The 18875-nt window shown below is 40.0% G+C and overlaps 1 protein-coding gene across 3 annotated transcripts in view; it reads left to right on the forward strand.

Moving 5' to 3' along the window:
• skap2 (src kinase associated phosphoprotein 2) overlaps positions 1-18875 on the forward strand; it is a 267070-nt gene that overhangs the window by 161414 nt on the left and 86781 nt on the right. For all 3 annotated transcript variants that reach the window (XM_072283219.1, XM_072283221.1, XM_072283222.1), the window contains exons 8-9: positions 1973-2036; positions 8085-8213. In XM_072283219.1, coding sequence (XP_072139320.1) covers positions 1973-2036; positions 8085-8213 — 193 coding nt within the window. The remainder of the gene's footprint in view (positions 1-1972; positions 2037-8084; positions 8214-18875) is intronic.

The following is an 18875-nucleotide window of genomic DNA, read 5'->3' on the forward strand; positions in this document are numbered from 1 at the left end:
TGTTTTATTGATTTACAACATTGAATCACAGTGGATTTAATTTGTTTTTTGATGACACTGATCAACAGAGAAAGACTCTTCTGTGTCAAATTAAGAACAGAGCTCTACAAAGTGATCTAAATTAATTACAAATATAAAACACAAAATAATTGATTGCATTAGTATTCACCCCCTTTAACATGACACAGCAAATCATCATTAAAAAGCAGAAGTCAGGAGATGGATACAAGAAAATTTCCTGTGTTCCTGTATCTGGGAGTCCAACTGCTGGTGAGTCAGTATCCTGGCAAAAACTACAGCATGAAGACAAAAGAACTCTCCAAGTAACTCCGCAAAAAGGTTATTGAAAAGCACAAGTCAGCAGATGGATACAAGAAAATTTCCAAGTCACAGAATATCCCTTGGAGTATAGATAAGTTAGTCATCAAGGAATTGAAAGAAAATGGCACAGTTGTAAATCTGCCAAGAGCATTCCATCCTCAAAAACTGAGTGACCATGCAAGGAGAGAACTAGTGAGGGAAGCCAGCAAGAGACCTATAACATCTTCAGAGGAGGTTCAAGCTTCAGCGGCTGAAATGGGTGAGACTGTGCATGCAACAACTGTTGCCCAGGTGCCTCACCAGTCACAGCTTTACGGGAGAATGCAAAGAGAAAGCCACTATTGAAAACTCTCACATGAAATCTCAGCTAGAGTTTGCCAGAAGGCCTGTGGGAGACTCTGAAGTCAGTTGGAAGAAGATTCTGTGGTCTGATGAAATTAAAATTGAGCTTTTAGGCCATCAGTCTATATGTTATGTTTGGCATACACACATCATCAAAAACACACCATCCAAACTGTGAAGCATGGTGGTGGCTACACATCATGCTGTGGGGTTGCTTCACTGTAGTGAAGGTAGAGGGTAAAGTGAATGCAGCAATATACAGGGAAATCCTGGAGGAAAACCTGATGCAGTCTGCAAGAGAACTGTGACTTGGGAGAAGATTTGCTTTCCAGCAAGACAATGACCCAAAGCATAAAGCCAACACTACACAGGAATGCCTTAAAAACAACAAAGTTAATGTCCTGGAGTGGCCAAGTCAGAGTCCAGACTTTAATCCAATTGAGAGTTTGTGGGTGGACTGTTCACTCATGATCCCTGTTCAATCTGACAGAGTTTAAGAAGTTTTGTAAAGAAGAATGAGGAAAAATTGCAGTGTCCAGATGTGCAAAGCTGACAGAGACCTATCCACACAGACTCAAGGCTGTAATTGCTACCAAAGATGTCTCTACTAAATACTGACTTGAAGGGGTTAATTACTTAAGCAATCAATTATCTTGTGTTTTGTTTTGTAATTAATTAGATCACTTTGTAGAGATCTGTTTTCACTTTGATACGAAAGGGCCTTTTTCTGTTGATCAGTGTCATAAAAAGCCAAATTAAGTCCACTGTGATTCAATGCTGTAAAACAATAAAGCATGAAAACTTCCAAGAGGTTTGAATACTCTTTATAGGCATTGTATATTCCAGAGAATTCACATATAATAAAATATAAAAATAGATGGAAGGATTTTAACCTGAAACATTTAATTTATTTTCTGTGTCCACAGTTGCATCCTGATCTGCTGCATGCATATTGCAAACATTTTCTGTTTTACCTCAGATTTTCAGCTTCTGCAGTATTTTATGTTATGTGTTTCTGAAGATGTTCTCACAGATAACACCATGTAAATCAGGGGTGGCCAACCTTTTACACTCCATGCGTCAATTTTTTCCGCGTATGACTTCAGATGGGATTTTTTTCATGCACGAGTTCTATATTAAGATATTTTTACAAGAATTGTGGGGGTACAAGAGTTGTATGGTGCATCTAAACTTGTGTGTGAAAAAATTGACACGTGGAATGCAAAAGGTTGACCACCCCGATGTAAATGCTGAAAATATACACTTCTGCAGTATCTTTTAAGATTTAATATTTGTCTCTTAATTTCAGTTTGCTGCAGCTACTTCCACGGAGGCTGAGGAATGGGTTGAGCAGCTTCAATTTGTATTAAAAGGTGAGTGTTCAAAGGCTGTGGAACCAACGCAATGGGTAGGACCATGTTCAGATTAATGCACCGTGACTCACTATTACACCCCTGCTAATCCCCAAGCTGCATTAATTAATCTTTTCTAACTGTACTTCTCCCAACAAACTCATGGCCATGAATGCAACAAAACCTCTAAACGACACATCATGTGGCCGTGAGCTGACAAACTTGGGAAGCTTTTGCTGTCAGAACCCCGTTAATCAGAGGGATAAAAAATAAGAGCAGTAGGCTATTCTGCCCCTTAATGATAGTCCTGCATTTAACATCACCGTGGTTGTTCTTCAACCCTCACATCATTTTGTACAATCACTCTATTCCTTTATTCCTCAGACATTTATTTATCTTCTTTTGAACAATCAAAGAGAGATTTTGCAGCCCTTGGAGGTAGAAATTTGTAAAATTTTACTAACGTCAGTAAGAAGAAATTTCTCCTTTAGTTTTACCCTACTGCATCAAATAGTTTCTAAATTCTAGTGAATAGAGACTTTACCATCTCAATGTTGAATTCAATTTATTATCACAGAATGTATATGTCACCCTGTGATTCAGTTTTGTATTTACAGGAAAATAAAGAAATACAATAGAATTTATGATAAACTATACAGAAACAAAGACTGACAAACAACCAATGTGCAAAGGCAACAAATAGGCCAAATAAAAAAAGTCAACAAATAACACTGAGAGCACAAGGTGTAGAGCCCTTGAAAGTGAGTCTGTAGGTTGTGAAACCAGTTCAGAGTTGAGGTGAGTGAACTTATCCATCAGGTTCAGGACCCTGCTGGTTGAGGGTAATTATTGTTTCTGAACCTGATGTCGTGGGATCTAAGGCTCCTGTACCTCCTGCCTGATGGTAGTAGTGAGAAAGAGCACTGACTGAGTGGTAGGGTCCTTGATGATGGATGCTGTTTTCTTGTGTCAGTGTTCCTTGAACTCAGTGTGAGTAGAACTGGGCTAGATCCACCACATCCTGCAGACTTTTCCATCCGTCGGCTTTGCTGTTTCCATCTCGATCCTTCGTATGAAATTTATTATCAAAGTACATGTATGTCACCATATACAACTCCGGACGTTGTTATAGGTGCAGGTGGTAACTGGGACAAGCTCCCACTGCCTGTTAATTGCTCCCAGTGGTATGCACCTCAAATAGTCTCTGACAACCAAGTCCAGCTCCTGGCCTTCACATGTGACTTAACTACTCAGCCTGGCAGAACCATTTCTACTGACAGGTGAAAGGGCAAAAGTGTATTACTGGCACCTTAAAACCAGTCGCTTCAGTCAGATGAGGTTTATCAGCCATGATTGGCAGCTCATCTAGGATAAGGAAATCTCTGATCTCAAACCTCCGCTGCCTTACGACTATACCCAGTCATGGGGGAGGCTTTGGGTGTAAGCTCCAAGGGAAAGATAAGGAGCTGGAGTCCTTAATGCAGTCCAATGTTGAGTCCAACGCTGACTGGCAACTCCTGTGACGCTGCTGGTGCCAGACTGTGTCGATCTCTGCCGTTCCTTTGGATGCGTGGAAAGGGGGAGCTTACCACATGGGCAACAGCTTCCTCTCCATATTATACAGCCCTGGCTTGCATATGTAGGGAGCTAGGATGCAACATCTATGGTCAACCCTGACCAACACACAAACCTAAGATTTTTTTTTCTTGCAGAGATACACAGTAAGTCCAGGAAAGACAATAGAATCAATGGAAGACCGTACCCAACAAGCAATTTGCAAAAGACAACAGTCTGTACAAAAACAAAAGGGAAAAAATATATACTAAGTGTAACTTAGAGCAGCCAATTAACCTAATGACCGGTATGTCTTGGGTATGTGGGAGCAATGTGCAGCACCACGTTGTCACAGGGAGAATGTGCAAACTTAACCCAGACAGCACCAGATGCCAGCATCAGAACTGGATCACTAGATACATGAGACAGCTCTCCTACTTATAATGCCATAACAAGATTAAAAGTGATTAAAGAATGTAATTATTTAAAGCATATCAAACTCTTAAATGGCATAATATATAGAGATATAAAGAGAAAAACAATATAAGGAGTTAAAGGCAAGAGTTTCTTCAGATTCTAGAGATCTTGAGCAACATGTACAAAGTGCTAGAGGAGCTCAGCAGGTCTGATGACATCCATGGAAAGGAATAAAGAGTTGATGTTTCGGGTCAATACCCCTCATCTGGACAGTTAAAATTACCTCACAATGAAGGTTTTTAATGATCTTGTGGCCTTGCAAAATTTTCTACCTGTAAGCATTTACCCGATAGAAAGTGGTGATTGAATCTTTCACCACTGTATCAGGCAATGAATTCCAGATTGTGTCTGGTCACTATGTGAAGAAGTTTTGTCCTGATATTGCCCCAGGCTCATATGCCATTCAGTTTAAATTTTGCTTCTCTAGTTTCATCTCTCTTTCCTCAGTCAAATTTTTCTTTGTTTGCATGGTAAAGATGTTATGTTGAGGCTTTATAAAGGCTTGGTCATACTGCACTTGGAATATAGTAAGCAGTTTTAGGTCCCTTATCTAAGAAAGAATGTGCTAACATTGAAGACGATCCAGACAATGTTTACGAGAATGATCCTGGGAATGAAAAGGTTAATGTATGAGTAGTGTTTGATGGATCTGGCCCTGTTCTTGCCGAAATTTAGAAGACTAAGGGAGTATCTCATTGAGACCTAGGAAATATTGAAAGCCTAGATAGACTGTCGATAGAAAGGACGTTTCCTATAGTGGGGGTACCTAGGACCAGAGGGCACAGCCTCGGAGTAAAGGTATATCCATTTACAACGAAAATGAGGAGTAATTTCTTAAACCAGAGGGTGGTGAATTTGTGGAATTAATTGCTTTGGAGGCTGGGTCATTAAGTATATTTAAAGCGGAGAATTATTTGTTTTTGATTAGTAAAGGCTTCAAATGTTATGGGAAAAGGCAGTAGAATGGGGTTGAGAGGAAAATTAATCAGCCAAAAACAAAAATCTGCCCCACAGTCCAAAGACATCATGTAAATTGCTCGGTGATTAGGCTAGGGTGGAATTGAGGGTTACAGGATAGCATGGCTCAAAGGTCCAGAAGGGCCTACTCTACACTTGATCTCTTAAATAAGTAAATTACTAGAGGGGCATATGCCAAAAAGATGACATTATGGCAAACAGAACGATCTGAAAGGATGTTTAAATCAGATTGTCAATCTGCATGTATAACAGCAAGAGGACTTCGCAAGACAATAGGCAGAGTTGCCAGAGCAGCACTTGGATTTTTGGCTAGCTGCTGCTTACAACAGAAGTTAAAACATTTGCCATCTGGTCCCCAATTATGAAAATGGAGTCTTCTACTTTTTCAAGCTGGAAAAAATGAGTTGCATGCTTTGTGCAAAGCTCTAAACCAGTTTGGCACCAAGCATTTCATTAGTCTGTTTGCATGACCTACCCCTTCAAAATTCTCATCCAAGGCACGCTTAGACGATTTGAAATAGAAAGAGTTTAAATCAACAATCCTTAAGAGATTTTTAAAAACATTTAAAGACTTTTTAACATTCAAAAGAATGGCTGAGTTAAATCTTTGACAGCTATTGACTTCCAAAAGGGGAAAAAAAAGTTGCAATGTCTTTCATTTGTCAGAGATTATTTCAGTAAATCCCAAATGCAAATATAAGGCATGTTTCCCAGTTTTCTCCTTTTTTGAGAAGTTCCGTATCATCACAAACTGCACTTCCACTACAAATTGCTGACACCGACTTGAGTACTTGTGTAGTTAAGTGTCTTTGCAGAAATACCAAAGTTGCCATCAGTTACATGGATTAACATAACTAGAAGTCCAATTTTCTTGGGGAAAGATGTGTGCAAATTACTCCTCTGACCTCTCTCATTAACAAGACATTTTCACCCACAAAATTGCTGCTTGCTGAATGTTTTCTGTTTTACACGCCACTTTCTGTGAACTCTAGAGATAGCTGTGTGTGAAAATGCTAGGAGATTAGCATTTCTGAGATAATCGAACCACCCCATCTGGCAGCAACAGCCATTCCACAGTCAAAGTCACTTAGATCACATTTATTCCCTTTTCTGATGTTTGGTCTGAACAACAACTGAATCTCTTGACCATGTCTGCATGCTTTTATGCATTGAATTGCTGCCATATGATTAGCTGATTTAGATATTAGCATTAACGAGCAGGTGTACTTAATAAAGTGGCCACAGGGTGCATCTTTCCCAGAACATACTGTAAGTTGATAAGCAAATTGAACGTTATCAATCTTCAGAAAGTATCAACAAGCCTTCTGAGCTAATTTGGGTAAATGTGTTAGGCCAGAAAGCAGAGAGGCCCTCCGTCAGTCGAGATCGACCATGGACGTTGTGTCCCAGCTATCTACGTGATACGCAAGCCAGGGCAGTACAATATGGACAGCAAGCTGTTGTCCCTGCGGCGACTGCACCTCTCCACACAGCTGATGACTCTTAAGGAACGGCAGAGATTGATACAGTTTGGCACCAGTGGTGTCACAGGAGTTGCCAGTCAGCATTGAACTCAACATAGGATTGCCTTATGGACTCCAACTGTGGATTTTTCCTTGGGGTTTACAGTACTCCTGAAGCCTTCCCATGAGTGTGTATAGCTGTAAGGCAGCGGAAGTTTGAGATCTGAGTTTTCCTTCTAGATGAGCTGCCAACAATGGCTGACAAGCCCCATCTGCCTGATGCGACTGGTTTTAAGGCACCAGTGACCTGCCTTTGCCCCTTCTCCTGTCAGTAGAAACAGTTCCACTGGGCTTAGTAGCTAAGCCACATGCGAAGGCCAGGAGCTGGACGTTGATTCAGAGGCTGTTTAAAATGCATGCCATTGGGAGCATCTAATAGATAGTGGGAACTTATCCCCATTACCACCCCTGGTATAACAACCTTAATGAACTAAAAAGCATGATATTTGATCTTAAGTACCAACGTTAAAGGCACTGGATCACTGATAATCTGAAGTGAAACTACTGAAATAATTCATTGAGTACAAGTGCTTTGGTTGTCCTTGCTCTCTCATCACCCTCCTGCCCCTAACCCTACGCTCCCCACCAGTCTAATTCAATGAATAATGCTGATTTGTTTGAGTAGGAAATTTGTGGGAGCAAGGTTATCCTAGACTTCACCATATCATTAACTGAGTGCTCTGTGCCGTTAGGTTCCATATTTTCATGAGGTGTTGAATTCTGTTGTAGGCAGCTGTCGATCCCAGGGGGTCATGGGTTTGTGCCTCTGGTGGACTTTGTCCCCTCCAGTGCGCAAGCCTGGGTGGGAAGATTTGAAGAACCGTCTGTTGCCCATGCAGTGGGTCCCCCTCTCCATGCCACTGGTGTTGTCCAAGGGAAGGGCAAACGCCGATACTGTTTAGCACCAGTGTCGTCACAGAGGTTGCCAGAGTGAAGTTGTAAACAACATTAAACTGCCTTAGGGACCCCAGCTCCGGATTTCTTCCTCGGGGTTTACTCCCGATGCCATTCTCAAGGGTGGGTATGGCCGCAAGGCAGCAGAGATTTAAAATCAGAGTTTTCCTCCTTGTAGACAGGCTGCTCTCCAAGGCTGATGAGCCCCACCTGCCCAAAGCAACTGGTTTTGAGGCGCCAATGGTCCGCCTTTGCCCCTTCTCTTGTCAGTAGAAACAGTTCTGCTGGGCCTAGTAGCTAAGCCACACGTGAAGGGCAAGAGTTGAACTATTAGAACTATTAGAGTCTCATGCCATTTGGAGCACTTTATAGGTAGTGGGAGCTTATCCCCACTACCACCCCCAGCTATGACAAGCTTAGAAACCCAGTGTTGAATGATGATGCTATCACCTATATTCTGAATCTTCAAAAGGAGTGAACAATCCAAAAGAATAAGAAAGAATACAGTACTCCAGTTCTCTGTGAATTTTGCCTTCTTGTTATTAATAAGGACATATATAGGAATCAACCTATAATGTTGCATTTTCTTTTACCTTGCTCAGTGCTTAATGCTTTGATCGTTTTGTTTTTGTTTAAAAAAAAGACAGAGAATCTAGCCTGATCCCGGTAGATGATGACGGTGAAGAAATGTATGATGATATAGATCCAGAAATCAAAGACGTAAAATCCAGCAAAGAACCGGTAGATGAAGATATTTATGAAGAGCTTCCAGGTTTGTGCTTTTTAAAGTATTCATTTTTGAAGTAAATTACACTTTAAAAACTCTGGAAAAAAAAAAGCAGGTTTAAATATACCACTTGGGTTTCTTAATTCTGCAGCATGGATCAGGAAAGAGATAATCGAGTCTGTCTAAAGAGAGATGACTGAGGGAAGACACACTTTGAGTTGAAAAAAGACCATGGGATGAAAGCCAGGGACCTGTACAACATTAGTAGTTAGTGATTTGAAGATAAAACTCAAAGTGAAGAAAGGATTTTGTTGAATAGTCTAATGAGTTTGTAAAAATTGCTTTACAAATTTGTCTGAAAACAAATTCTATTACACAAATAGATTGTTGTTGTCTGTTTAGGTCAGCTATTTAGTCCAGTTAGCTATCTGTTCATATGAAAGTGGGCATTTCAATATTGTTCATTATAACAGTTTAATTGTTCAATATTAATGAAATATTGTAATCTGAAGGAGTATTATAATTTTTAAAAATAAAAAACACCTGCTGGATTGCTATAAAACAGGCTAAGGAAGTCTGGGAAGAAGGTCCCTTATGTACAGATATATTTACCAAGAATGTACGTTGTATCATGCTCCTGTCCTTAGCTCTTCAAGGATGAAGGGTACCTGGAGGCTAAAATAAGCAAAGCTTGTCAGTGGTGATGGAGTCGTGTGATTCTCTCTGGGCAGCGTTCCAAAAATTGCACTGGAAGGATTGCTCATTCCTAGAGGGCAAAGAGCATCCACTCTTCCCTTGATTTCGAACTACTGTTCATGAATTGGTTAGTGCGGTAGTTTACCTTTATATTATTAACCATAGGAACCATAACTAGGAACCTGGGGAAGGGTGTCATTAAGTTCTTCAAGATATGATCCCAGTCTGTACTGCTCCAGCCAGTAGTGCCCTTCAGAGAGAGTTGAATAATTTATTGTTGTTACATGCTTCACGGCTTTGCTATCAGGAAGACTCAGTCTTTAGCAGAGACCTACAAAAGCATAAGGTGGAAGAGGTGGGGAGAAGGATGGAGAAGGTAACCACACACTCAGATTAAGTGAGGCTTTCTCTGGACATGTTGTCAGGGTGCTGCTTATTAACCAAAGGTTCTCTTGAATCCAAGTCTGCCGGCTCTGAATGCAGTCACGATGCTGGTAACTGGAGGAATGACAGGCTACTTTCAAACCATCTGGCTTCAACATTCGTTAAAGCACCAGTACAAAAGGTTATGTGTATATTTAACTGCAGTGCAGTGGACCACACCCAGAAATGTTTGCTAAGCATCTAGAGTTAAAGCTGCAGTCAGCTGGGCATCACAGCCAGACAGATTCATTTGTCATGCAGCTCTGGAGCAATGAGAATTGTACATCATCCTGATTTGGAAATGTATCACAATTTTTCATCATCTTTGTGGTTAAGACATTCAACTGACTACTGATAAACAAAAACAGAGCCCTAGGCGAACTTAACGTGGTCAAGTAGCATTTGTGGAGGCAAAAGATGTCAGCTGGTACTTCAGGTTAAAACATTCTATCAGACTCAAACTTCATTCACATGATTCCACGTTATATACACTCGGTTTCGAGAGCTCTACAGCTCATGTTCTCAATAGTATTTATTTATTTATTTATGTATATATGTATTTGCACAGTTTGGCATCTTTTACACATTGGTTGTTTGTCAGTCTTTGTGTGTAGTTTCCATTGATTCAATTGTATTTCTTTGTTCTATTGTGAACGCTGTGAACGTGAACGTATATGTTGACATATACGTACTTTGATAATAAATTTACTTAGAACTTTGAACATCAACTTTCACTTTCTAACTCCACGAATGCTGCTTGACCTGTCTAGTTCTTCCACCATACAGTTTTTGTTCAAGAATGCAGCACCTGCAATCTCGTCTTTCTCCAATATTCCTGGAGTACTATTACCACTGAGATGACAGCAGTCCAAAAGGGTGTGGCAGTAGGATTGCCAGAATGAACTGTTACTTTTTCTAATCCTGGAAAAATATTCGGGCAGAGAGAATTCTTAAATGTTTACAATTTTAGAGAAGCCTCCTTCAGTAACCATACAGGACAACGCATTAGGGAAATGGAATTGATGTCATTTATGCTTAATATTTTGACCTATGTTATCATCACTGTTCTGCAACTGTTATAAGAGTCATTTGCCACACTAACTAGTCTCTTTCCTGGATAATTCACATTTGAAAAGTATCCTGAAAGTGGATTCAGATAGGCAACCAAGTCAGAAATTCACTTTCCAAATATGTAATTTTCCAATGAGAAATACACAGTTAGTATTGAACGTCACCCATGTATTTCAGGTTTGTAAACAAAGATTGTGGAAGTAAAGAATTGTATTTCATGTCCATACTCTCAGGTTAGAATTCACATGAGACCACAAATAAATAAATCAAACCTGCTTGAAAATCTGCTATGTATTTCCCTGAAAAGTTATTCTGCAGTGTATCCCTGCCATAAACGAAAGTATGGATGAAGGTATTAATATAAACTACTTCCTTTGGAAATAAAAAAAATTCTGGGCTTCAACAGCATGTTTAGCATGTCCCACACCACCAGTTACTACCCTACAACTCTCAGGCTCCTGAACCAGCATTGATAACATCACTCACCTCAGAACTAAACTGATTCCACAACCTATGGACTCACTTTCAAGGACTCCAACAATTCATGTTCTCAGTATTATTTATTACTCATTTATTTGTTACTATTATTATCTGTTCTTTTTGTAGTTGCAGTTTTTTGTCTTTTATACATTGATTGTTTGTCCATCTTTTTTGTGTATAGTTTTTCATAGATTCTTCTATGTTTCTTTGTATCTACTGTGAATGCCTGCAAGAAAATGAATTTCAGGGTAGTATATGGTGACAGACATGTACTCTGATAATAAATTTAATATGAACTTACAACTTTTTTTGAAAGAAAAACCAAAATAGTTAGGATTCCAGCCCTGAACTAGACTTGATCTGAAAGTTTCACCAGTCTTTAAGTCATTAACTGCTAACATGCCTGATGTGCACTTGCACTTTTTTGTTTTACTCCAATCAGTTATAAGAACCTTGTACATTAGCTGTTTGTTTTGTATAATCATAACTATCTTCCATATGCTCTCTTTTCTTTGTTATATTCAAACATGGCAATTCATTAATTCATTCACTGAATGCTAAAGAAGTCAAACTACATACTTCTAGATTTTTTTCCTTTACTCCTCATTTTGAGCACTTCTTAAAGTGTTGAACTATGAATTAAATTGATATTATTTTGGAAGCTGGGTTTATGTAAAAGGCCAAGTCATTGAGTACATTTAAAGCAGAGGTTGATAGGTTCTTGAATAATAAGGGCATCAACAGCTGTAGAAGGAAGGCAGGAGCGTGGGTCATGATCAGCTAAAGAAGTCATGATCAAATGGTAGGATAGACTCAAGGGGCCAAATGGCCTAAGTCTGCTCCTTTATTTTATGGTCTTTATAATTTGCTACCTAGATCTTGATGCAAAAAATTAAATTGAATTCATGGATACACTAATATTGAGTCTTACCCTGATGCCTCGACTTTTATTTCTTTTGACCTTGGGCTGCATTCTTATCAGGATCAGAAAGAACAGACAACTGCACAACTTCCTATTTCAGTGTTAATTATGCTCTTGAAATCTAGAAATATTTCTCAATTGAAAAATTTTAAAAATGACTCGGAAAGAAAGCAACCATGCCTTAAATTGATGTGCTGATGGTTTCCCCCCCAATAATTGCAATAGTTATTAATTAGAAAACAAAGCTAAAACAACAGATGCTGGGAATCTGAAATAAAAGGGAAACCTCAGCTGGTGAGGTAACATTTGTAGGAGGAGGAACAGACATTTCAGATTGAAGCACTTCCTGTTTATTGCTTCATGACCTCTAATTATTTCTATTTTTCAGTTAAATCTAATGATTAATTTCTGATATGGTTCTCCTCTACCTTTCCATCTTATAGAGTATTCTGATCTTGTATTCATTGACTTAATGTAATAATAGGCATCTGTTAGTCTCATGAGACCATGGATTTGCGCCTTGGAAGGTTTCCAGGGCGCAGGCCTGGGCAAGGGTGTATGGAAGACCAGCAGCTGCCCATGCTGCAAGTCTTCCCTCTCCACGTCACCGGTGTTGTCCAAAGGAAGGGCATTAGGACCCATACAGCTTGGCACCGGTGTCGTCCAAGGGCACAACACGCTGCCTCAACCAAGGCTCGAACCAGTGACCTTCAGATCACTAGATGAACGCATTAACCACTTGGCCACGTGCCAACTGACTTAATGTAAGCAGTTCTTAATGGCTCTTTCTCTTGTCACAGCACCTAGGGAGTACTTTCATTCATTGTAAACACAAAAGAGCTTCATTAATTGGCTGCTAACTACTGAAATGCAGTTAAGGATTGGCTGCAATGCTGATTTTGCCAGTGAATTTATCCCATGAACTTGTTCAAGAAGAAGAAAGACCCTTAAGAAAATCTGGTTGACTGAGAGTCAATTCCTGTGTTTTTAACACACATAAAAGTTGCTGGTGAACGCAGCAGGCCAGGCAGCATCTCTAGGAAGAGATACAGCCGACGTTTTGGGCCGAGGCCCTTCGTCAATTCCTGTGTTTTTAGTGCAGCTGTAGGCCTCTGTTGGTCAGGGTTAACCATAGTTGTTGCATCCTAGCTGTCTAGATACGTAAGCAAGGGCAGGATAATCTGGGGAGCAAACTGTTGCCCATGTAGCAATCTCCCCCTCTCCACGCATGTGATAAATACAAGGGAATGGCAGAAACGGTTACAGTTTGGCACAAGTGGCATTGCAGGAGTTGCCAGTCAGTGTTAAACTCAACGTAGGGCTTCCTAGGAACTCCAGCTCAATGAGTGGGTAGGCAGTGGAGGTTTGAGATCCGAGTTCTTCTAAATGAGCTGCTAACCACAGCTGACGAGCTCCATCTGCCCAAAGTGACTTTAAGGTGCCAGTAACCCACCTTTGCCAATTTTCCTTCCACACATGATGCTCAGGAGCTGGATGTGGTTGTCAGAGGCTATTTGAGGTGCACGCCATTGGGAGCATTTAATAGATAGTGGGAGCTTGTCCCCATTACCAGCTCCTGGCTATAACAACTTTAAGTACCACTTGAGTACTACTACAATGTACTCAAAAGTGAACAAAGACTAATTATTAGATTAGATTATGAGGACAGGCAGTCCTCTTTTATTGTCATTTAGTAATACATGCATTAAGAAATGATACAATATTCCTCAGGTGTGATATCACAAAAACACAGGACAGACCAAGGCTGAAAAACCAACAAAACCACATTATTATAACATAGTTACAACAGTGCAATAATACCATAACTTGATGAAGAACAGTCCATGGCACAGTAAAAAAGTTCAAAGTTTCTTGAAAGTCCCACATCTCACGCAGACGGGGGAAGGAAGAAAACTCTCCCTTCCATGCCCGACCACAGTCCAACTCTGAGTCGTCCGAAAACTTCGAACTCTGATCAACCCTCCGATACCGAGTACCGAGCACCATCTCTATCCGAACTAAATTATTCTTATTTAGTAAGATTTCCACATACATTAATGTTATTTAGAGTCAGGAAATTAATGTTAGTTTTTCACCAAATTGCTTTGCTCCTTTGTTTTCTTTCTTTTTCAGTATTTTTATTAATTTCTTACATAAAAGAATACAGTATGATATATAATATATATCGATTACAATATATTGAAATCACGGAAGTGTAATTACCCCATATCCATATAAAATAAATTAAATTTAAACATAATATTGAAAAGAGATTTTATTATACAAAAAATCTAAACCTACTACCTGAAAAAAAAACAGCTGTTTGGTTAAAAAAAAAGGAAAAATTCCTTAACCTATAGTAAAACATATTATTAGCCAACATCTGTGCTAAGTAGCAAATCAAAGATTTTGAAAATAATTCAAAAAAGGTCCCCACAATGTTAAAAAATCTTGTCTAGGTTCAGAAATTGAATAGCGAATCTTCTCTAAATTTAAGCAAGACGTAACATCATGTAACCAATGAGTATGAGTAGGTGGACTGGCATCCTTCCACTTAAGTAACAGTGCCCTCCAATGCCCTCGGAGATAGTCTCTCTTCATTTGAACAACTGTCAGTTAAGTATAGCCTATCGAGAACTCACTTTAATTTGTAAATATCGAAAAGAGACTTATTGCGTTCTCAAGTACATACATTTCCTAATAGTCCAGATAAAAATGTACTTGATATAATTTTTAATATGAAACCCTTCCATAATGCATCTATATCTAATATTTATGGTATGTTGTTGGGAATGAGAAATATTCCTTAAGATAAAATTAAAAATCTTTGGGAACAAGATTTACAGATTTCAATTTCTGAGGACACTTGGAATGAAATTTTTAAATTGGTTAATACTTCATCGTTATATGCCCGTCATTCCCTTTTACAATTTGAGGTGGTTCATAGAGCCCATATGTCTAAAGATAACCTGTCTCGTTTTTATTCGGATATATCTCCCTATTGTGATAGATGTAATAATGGAGAAACTTCACTAATCCATATGTTTTGGACTTGTCCGAGTCTTGAAAAATATTGGAAGGAAGTATTTCAAACTTTTTCGGTGCTTTTTAAAGTAAATTTTAAATCTAATCCTTTGACTGCCTTATTTGGTATTGTTGGAGGAAATGATATTATTTTGGAGACACATGATCTGCATGTTTTGGCCTTTATTTCTCTTATAGCTCCTTTATTTTCTAATATCTGTCTCCATTTCAGGCATCTTCCAATGTTAAACAGGTTGATAGATGTATACAAAAATGTGATGTATAAAAAATCTATACAGAAATTAATTCTCGTAGGACTTCATTGAGTATAGAAAAGACTAGATAGAGTGGACATGTAAAGGGTGTTTCCTGTAGTGGGGGAATCTAAGACCTGAGGGCATAGCCTCAGAATTCAAGCATGTCCTTTTAGAACAGAGATGAGGAATTTCTTTAGCCAACAGGTGGTAAATCTGTGAAATTCATTGCCATGGATGGTTGTGGAGGTCAATGGTCTATTTAAAGCAGAGTTTGATAGGTTCATGATTAGTAAGGCTGTCTAAAGATTATAGGGAGAAGGCAGGTGAATGGGGTTGAGAGGAATAGTGAAGCTGACACAATCAGCTGAATGCCTCATTCTCCTGCAAGGTCTTATGGTCTAAGTTCTTGGAAAACTACATCAATAGTTTTCTGAAAGGATAAACTAAATTCAAAACACAAGTTGGCTATGTCAAAAGTGAATAATGTAGCTGGTGAATTTACTTTTACAATTTGTAATCCCATTATATACAAATGTCAGAATTTTAGGTGTTGTTTATAGCTAAGCTTCCATACATGTATATTTGTATCACTGCAATATTCTTATAAACAGGATGTTCTTTTAAGTATTATATTTGGAAACAGATCATTTCCAAATTAGCCATATCCAGAACTCCTCTCCATTTAGCAGACCTTGACATGCCCTTCCTCTTCCCAGTGGCCCAGTGCTGCCTGGAGATGACTTCATTAGCTCAATCCATTCTTTAGCTTTGTTTCCTCTGCAACTGACCAAACTTCCTGACCATGATCTTCTGACACCAAACAGGCTGATGAGTTGGGAGCTTTCACGCTAGCATTGATCTCTTTTCCAAAATGACCAAAAATATCTTAACTGGTCAGTAAGTTAATTCACTGGCTTTCTGATTGCTTAACTGTGATTAGGAATGAGGACCTTGGCTTTAGAATGAGTTATGAGTTTCAGTGTTCCATGCAACAGCTGGGTATTCCTACGTGGCCAGTAGGGCCCAGTCGCAGTGGACATGAGTGAAATTTAATAGGGCCATCGAGCCACCACTGAAGGCACATAGATCCTTAACAAGGTAGGAAAAGGGGCTAGATGAATAATCACTTACTTTATTTACCTCTCTTTTGCACTATTTGTTGTGATTTATAGTAGTAGTAATGCAATCGCTCAAATTGAGTATGATGTTCTCCTAAGGTGTTGTCTACTGGTGGGCCCCCAGGTGGTCCAGGATCTACATTACTCCAGAATGTTAGGGGGGATTCTGTTACTGGAGAACGCCTGTGCGTGACTTTGTTTAACGCAAGCAGCCACTACACAGTCCTTGACACCAGGTCAGTGTCCGGTGCATGGAATGCAAGACGACTGGGGTCCCTTACCGCTGCAGCCTTCTTCCACCTTCATTGCCATTGTGATGTGTCATCCTCTACCCCAGCTCCGCCACTGAGGTCCTGGTTGGATCTCTCTTTGTCTGGAACCTCCCCCTTGACCCTTATTGCCATGGGTGACCCTACCAGGAGCTATGACCAGAAGGCTGAACTCCAGACGGCACTGCTGTCAGGATCTCCGGAACTCAAAGCTTCTCCACCGTAACAAGGTGACAATCCTTGGAGGTGTGACGTATGCACTGCACTGTTCTGCAAATGGTAAACACAAGCGGGCTTTTTCAACTGAAGGTGGGTGGAGCTACAACCAGAGGTCTTGTGTTAAGTGAGAGAAGTGTAATGTTTAAGTTTTCCATCCTTATGTGAGATAACATTTCACCTTCAAATCTCTGCTTTATTACCTAATCAATTTTACATTGTTTGAAACTTTGTTATACATGGATTTGCTGTCATGTTTCATACATTTGTTGAATTGAATTGACTTTATTACTTACATCCTTTATATGCATGAGGAGTAAAAATCTTTACGTTATATCTCCATCTAAATGCGCAATGTGCAATTTATAATAAATAGTATGTACACCAGGACAGTCAATATAACATAAAAATACAATTGTATCAGCATGAATTAATCAGTCTGCTGGCCTGGTGGAAGAAGCTGTCCTGGAGCCTGTTGGTCCTGGCTTTTATGCTGCGGCACCATTTCTTGGATGGTAGCAGCTTAGAACAGTTTGTGGTTGGGTTAATTAGGGTCCCCAATGATCCGTTGAATCTTTTTTACCTCTCTTTGTAAACGTCCTGAATAGTGGGAAGTTTGCATCCACAGATACGCTGGGCTGTCCGCACCACTCTCTGCAGAGTCCTGCGATTGAGGGAAGTACAGTTCCCATACCAGGTAGTGATGCAGCCAGTCAGGATGCTCTCAACTGTACCCCTGTAGAAAGTTCTTAGGATTTGGGTGCCCATGCCAAACTCCTTCAACCATCTGAGGTGAAAGAGGCACTGTTGTGCCTTTTCACCGCACAGCCGTATGTACAGACCACGTGAGATCCTTGGTGATGTGTATGCCGAGGAACTTAGAGCTGTTCACTCTCTCAACCCCAGGTCCATGGATGTCAATAGGGGATATAATATTCCAATGAACTTCACTGAGTATTTAGTATTTAGCACTGCCCTGAAGAAGTATACACTTAGAGGCCACTTTATTAGGTATCTCCTGTATCTAGTAAAGTGTATATTTGTGGTCTTCAGCTGCTGTTGCTCTTCCACTGAGTTATGCATCTGGAGGTGCTCTTCTGCACACCACTCTAGTAACGTGTGGTTATTGAGTTACTGTCGCCTTCCTGTCAGCTTGAACCAGCCTGCCCATTCGCCTCTGACCTCTCTCATTAACAAGGCATCTTTGCTTACAGAACTGCTGCTCACTGGATGTGTTTTGTTTTTAGCACCAATCCCTGTAAACTCTAGAGCAGGAGTTGCCAACCTCCAAGGGGTCTACAGACCCCTTGCTTAATGATGTTGGTCCATGGCATAAAAATGATTGGGAACTCCTGCATTGAAGATCCCAGGAGATCAGCAGTTTCTGAGATACTCAAACCACCCTATCTGACACCAGCAATCTTTCCACGGTCAAAGTCACTTAGATGATATTTCTTCCCCATTCTGATGTTTGGTCTGAACAACAACTGAACCTCTTGACTACGTCTGCATGCTCCTATCCATTGTGTTACCACCACATGATAGGCTGATTAAATATTTGCATTATCGAGCAGGTATTCGGGTGTACCTAATAAAGTGGCTACTGAGTGTAGATGTGAGTTGTCTATCAGGTCCAGCTGTCAGATTGTGGGATAAGACTAGCTTCAGTTCCGCAGCCTGGTTGGTGGATGATGTTTGTTAGGGCCCCTAGGCTGTAGATAAGTAACAGCCAAACTTTTTACAAGTGTAGGGGAGTTTGAAATTAAGGGGCATAGTTTTAAGGTGAGAGAAGAGAAGGTTTAAAGGAGGCCTGAGAAGCAGCTTTTTCTCTGAAGTAGTGAGGAGATGGATGGAGGTACCAGAGGAAATGTAAGAAGTGGTACAATTACAGCATTTAAAGACATCCAGTTATGTGGATAGAAAAGGTTTAAAGCAGGCGTTCCCAACCTTTCTTATGCCATAAACCAATACCATTAAGCAAGTGGTCCGTGGACCCCTGGTTTAAAGGGGTATGGACCAAATGCAGGCAAGTGGGACTAGCTGAGGCAGACCGACTGGTCAGCATGGACAAGTTGGGCCTAAGGGCCTCCATCAGTGCTATATAACTTTATGACTCTAAAGAGCCTACATAAGAATGTGATGTGCTATAAATCACGCAGAAATAAAATATGGCAGAAATCCAACTCCATTTTAAATTAGTTTCTCCCTTGAGCATATTTCATTATTTGGGA

Source organism: Mobula birostris, chromosome 19, assembly GCF_030028105.1.
Source record: "Mobula birostris isolate sMobBir1 chromosome 19, sMobBir1.hap1, whole genome shotgun sequence".
In the NCBI taxonomy this organism is placed as follows: domain Eukaryota; kingdom Metazoa; phylum Chordata; class Chondrichthyes; order Myliobatiformes; family Myliobatidae; genus Mobula; species Mobula birostris.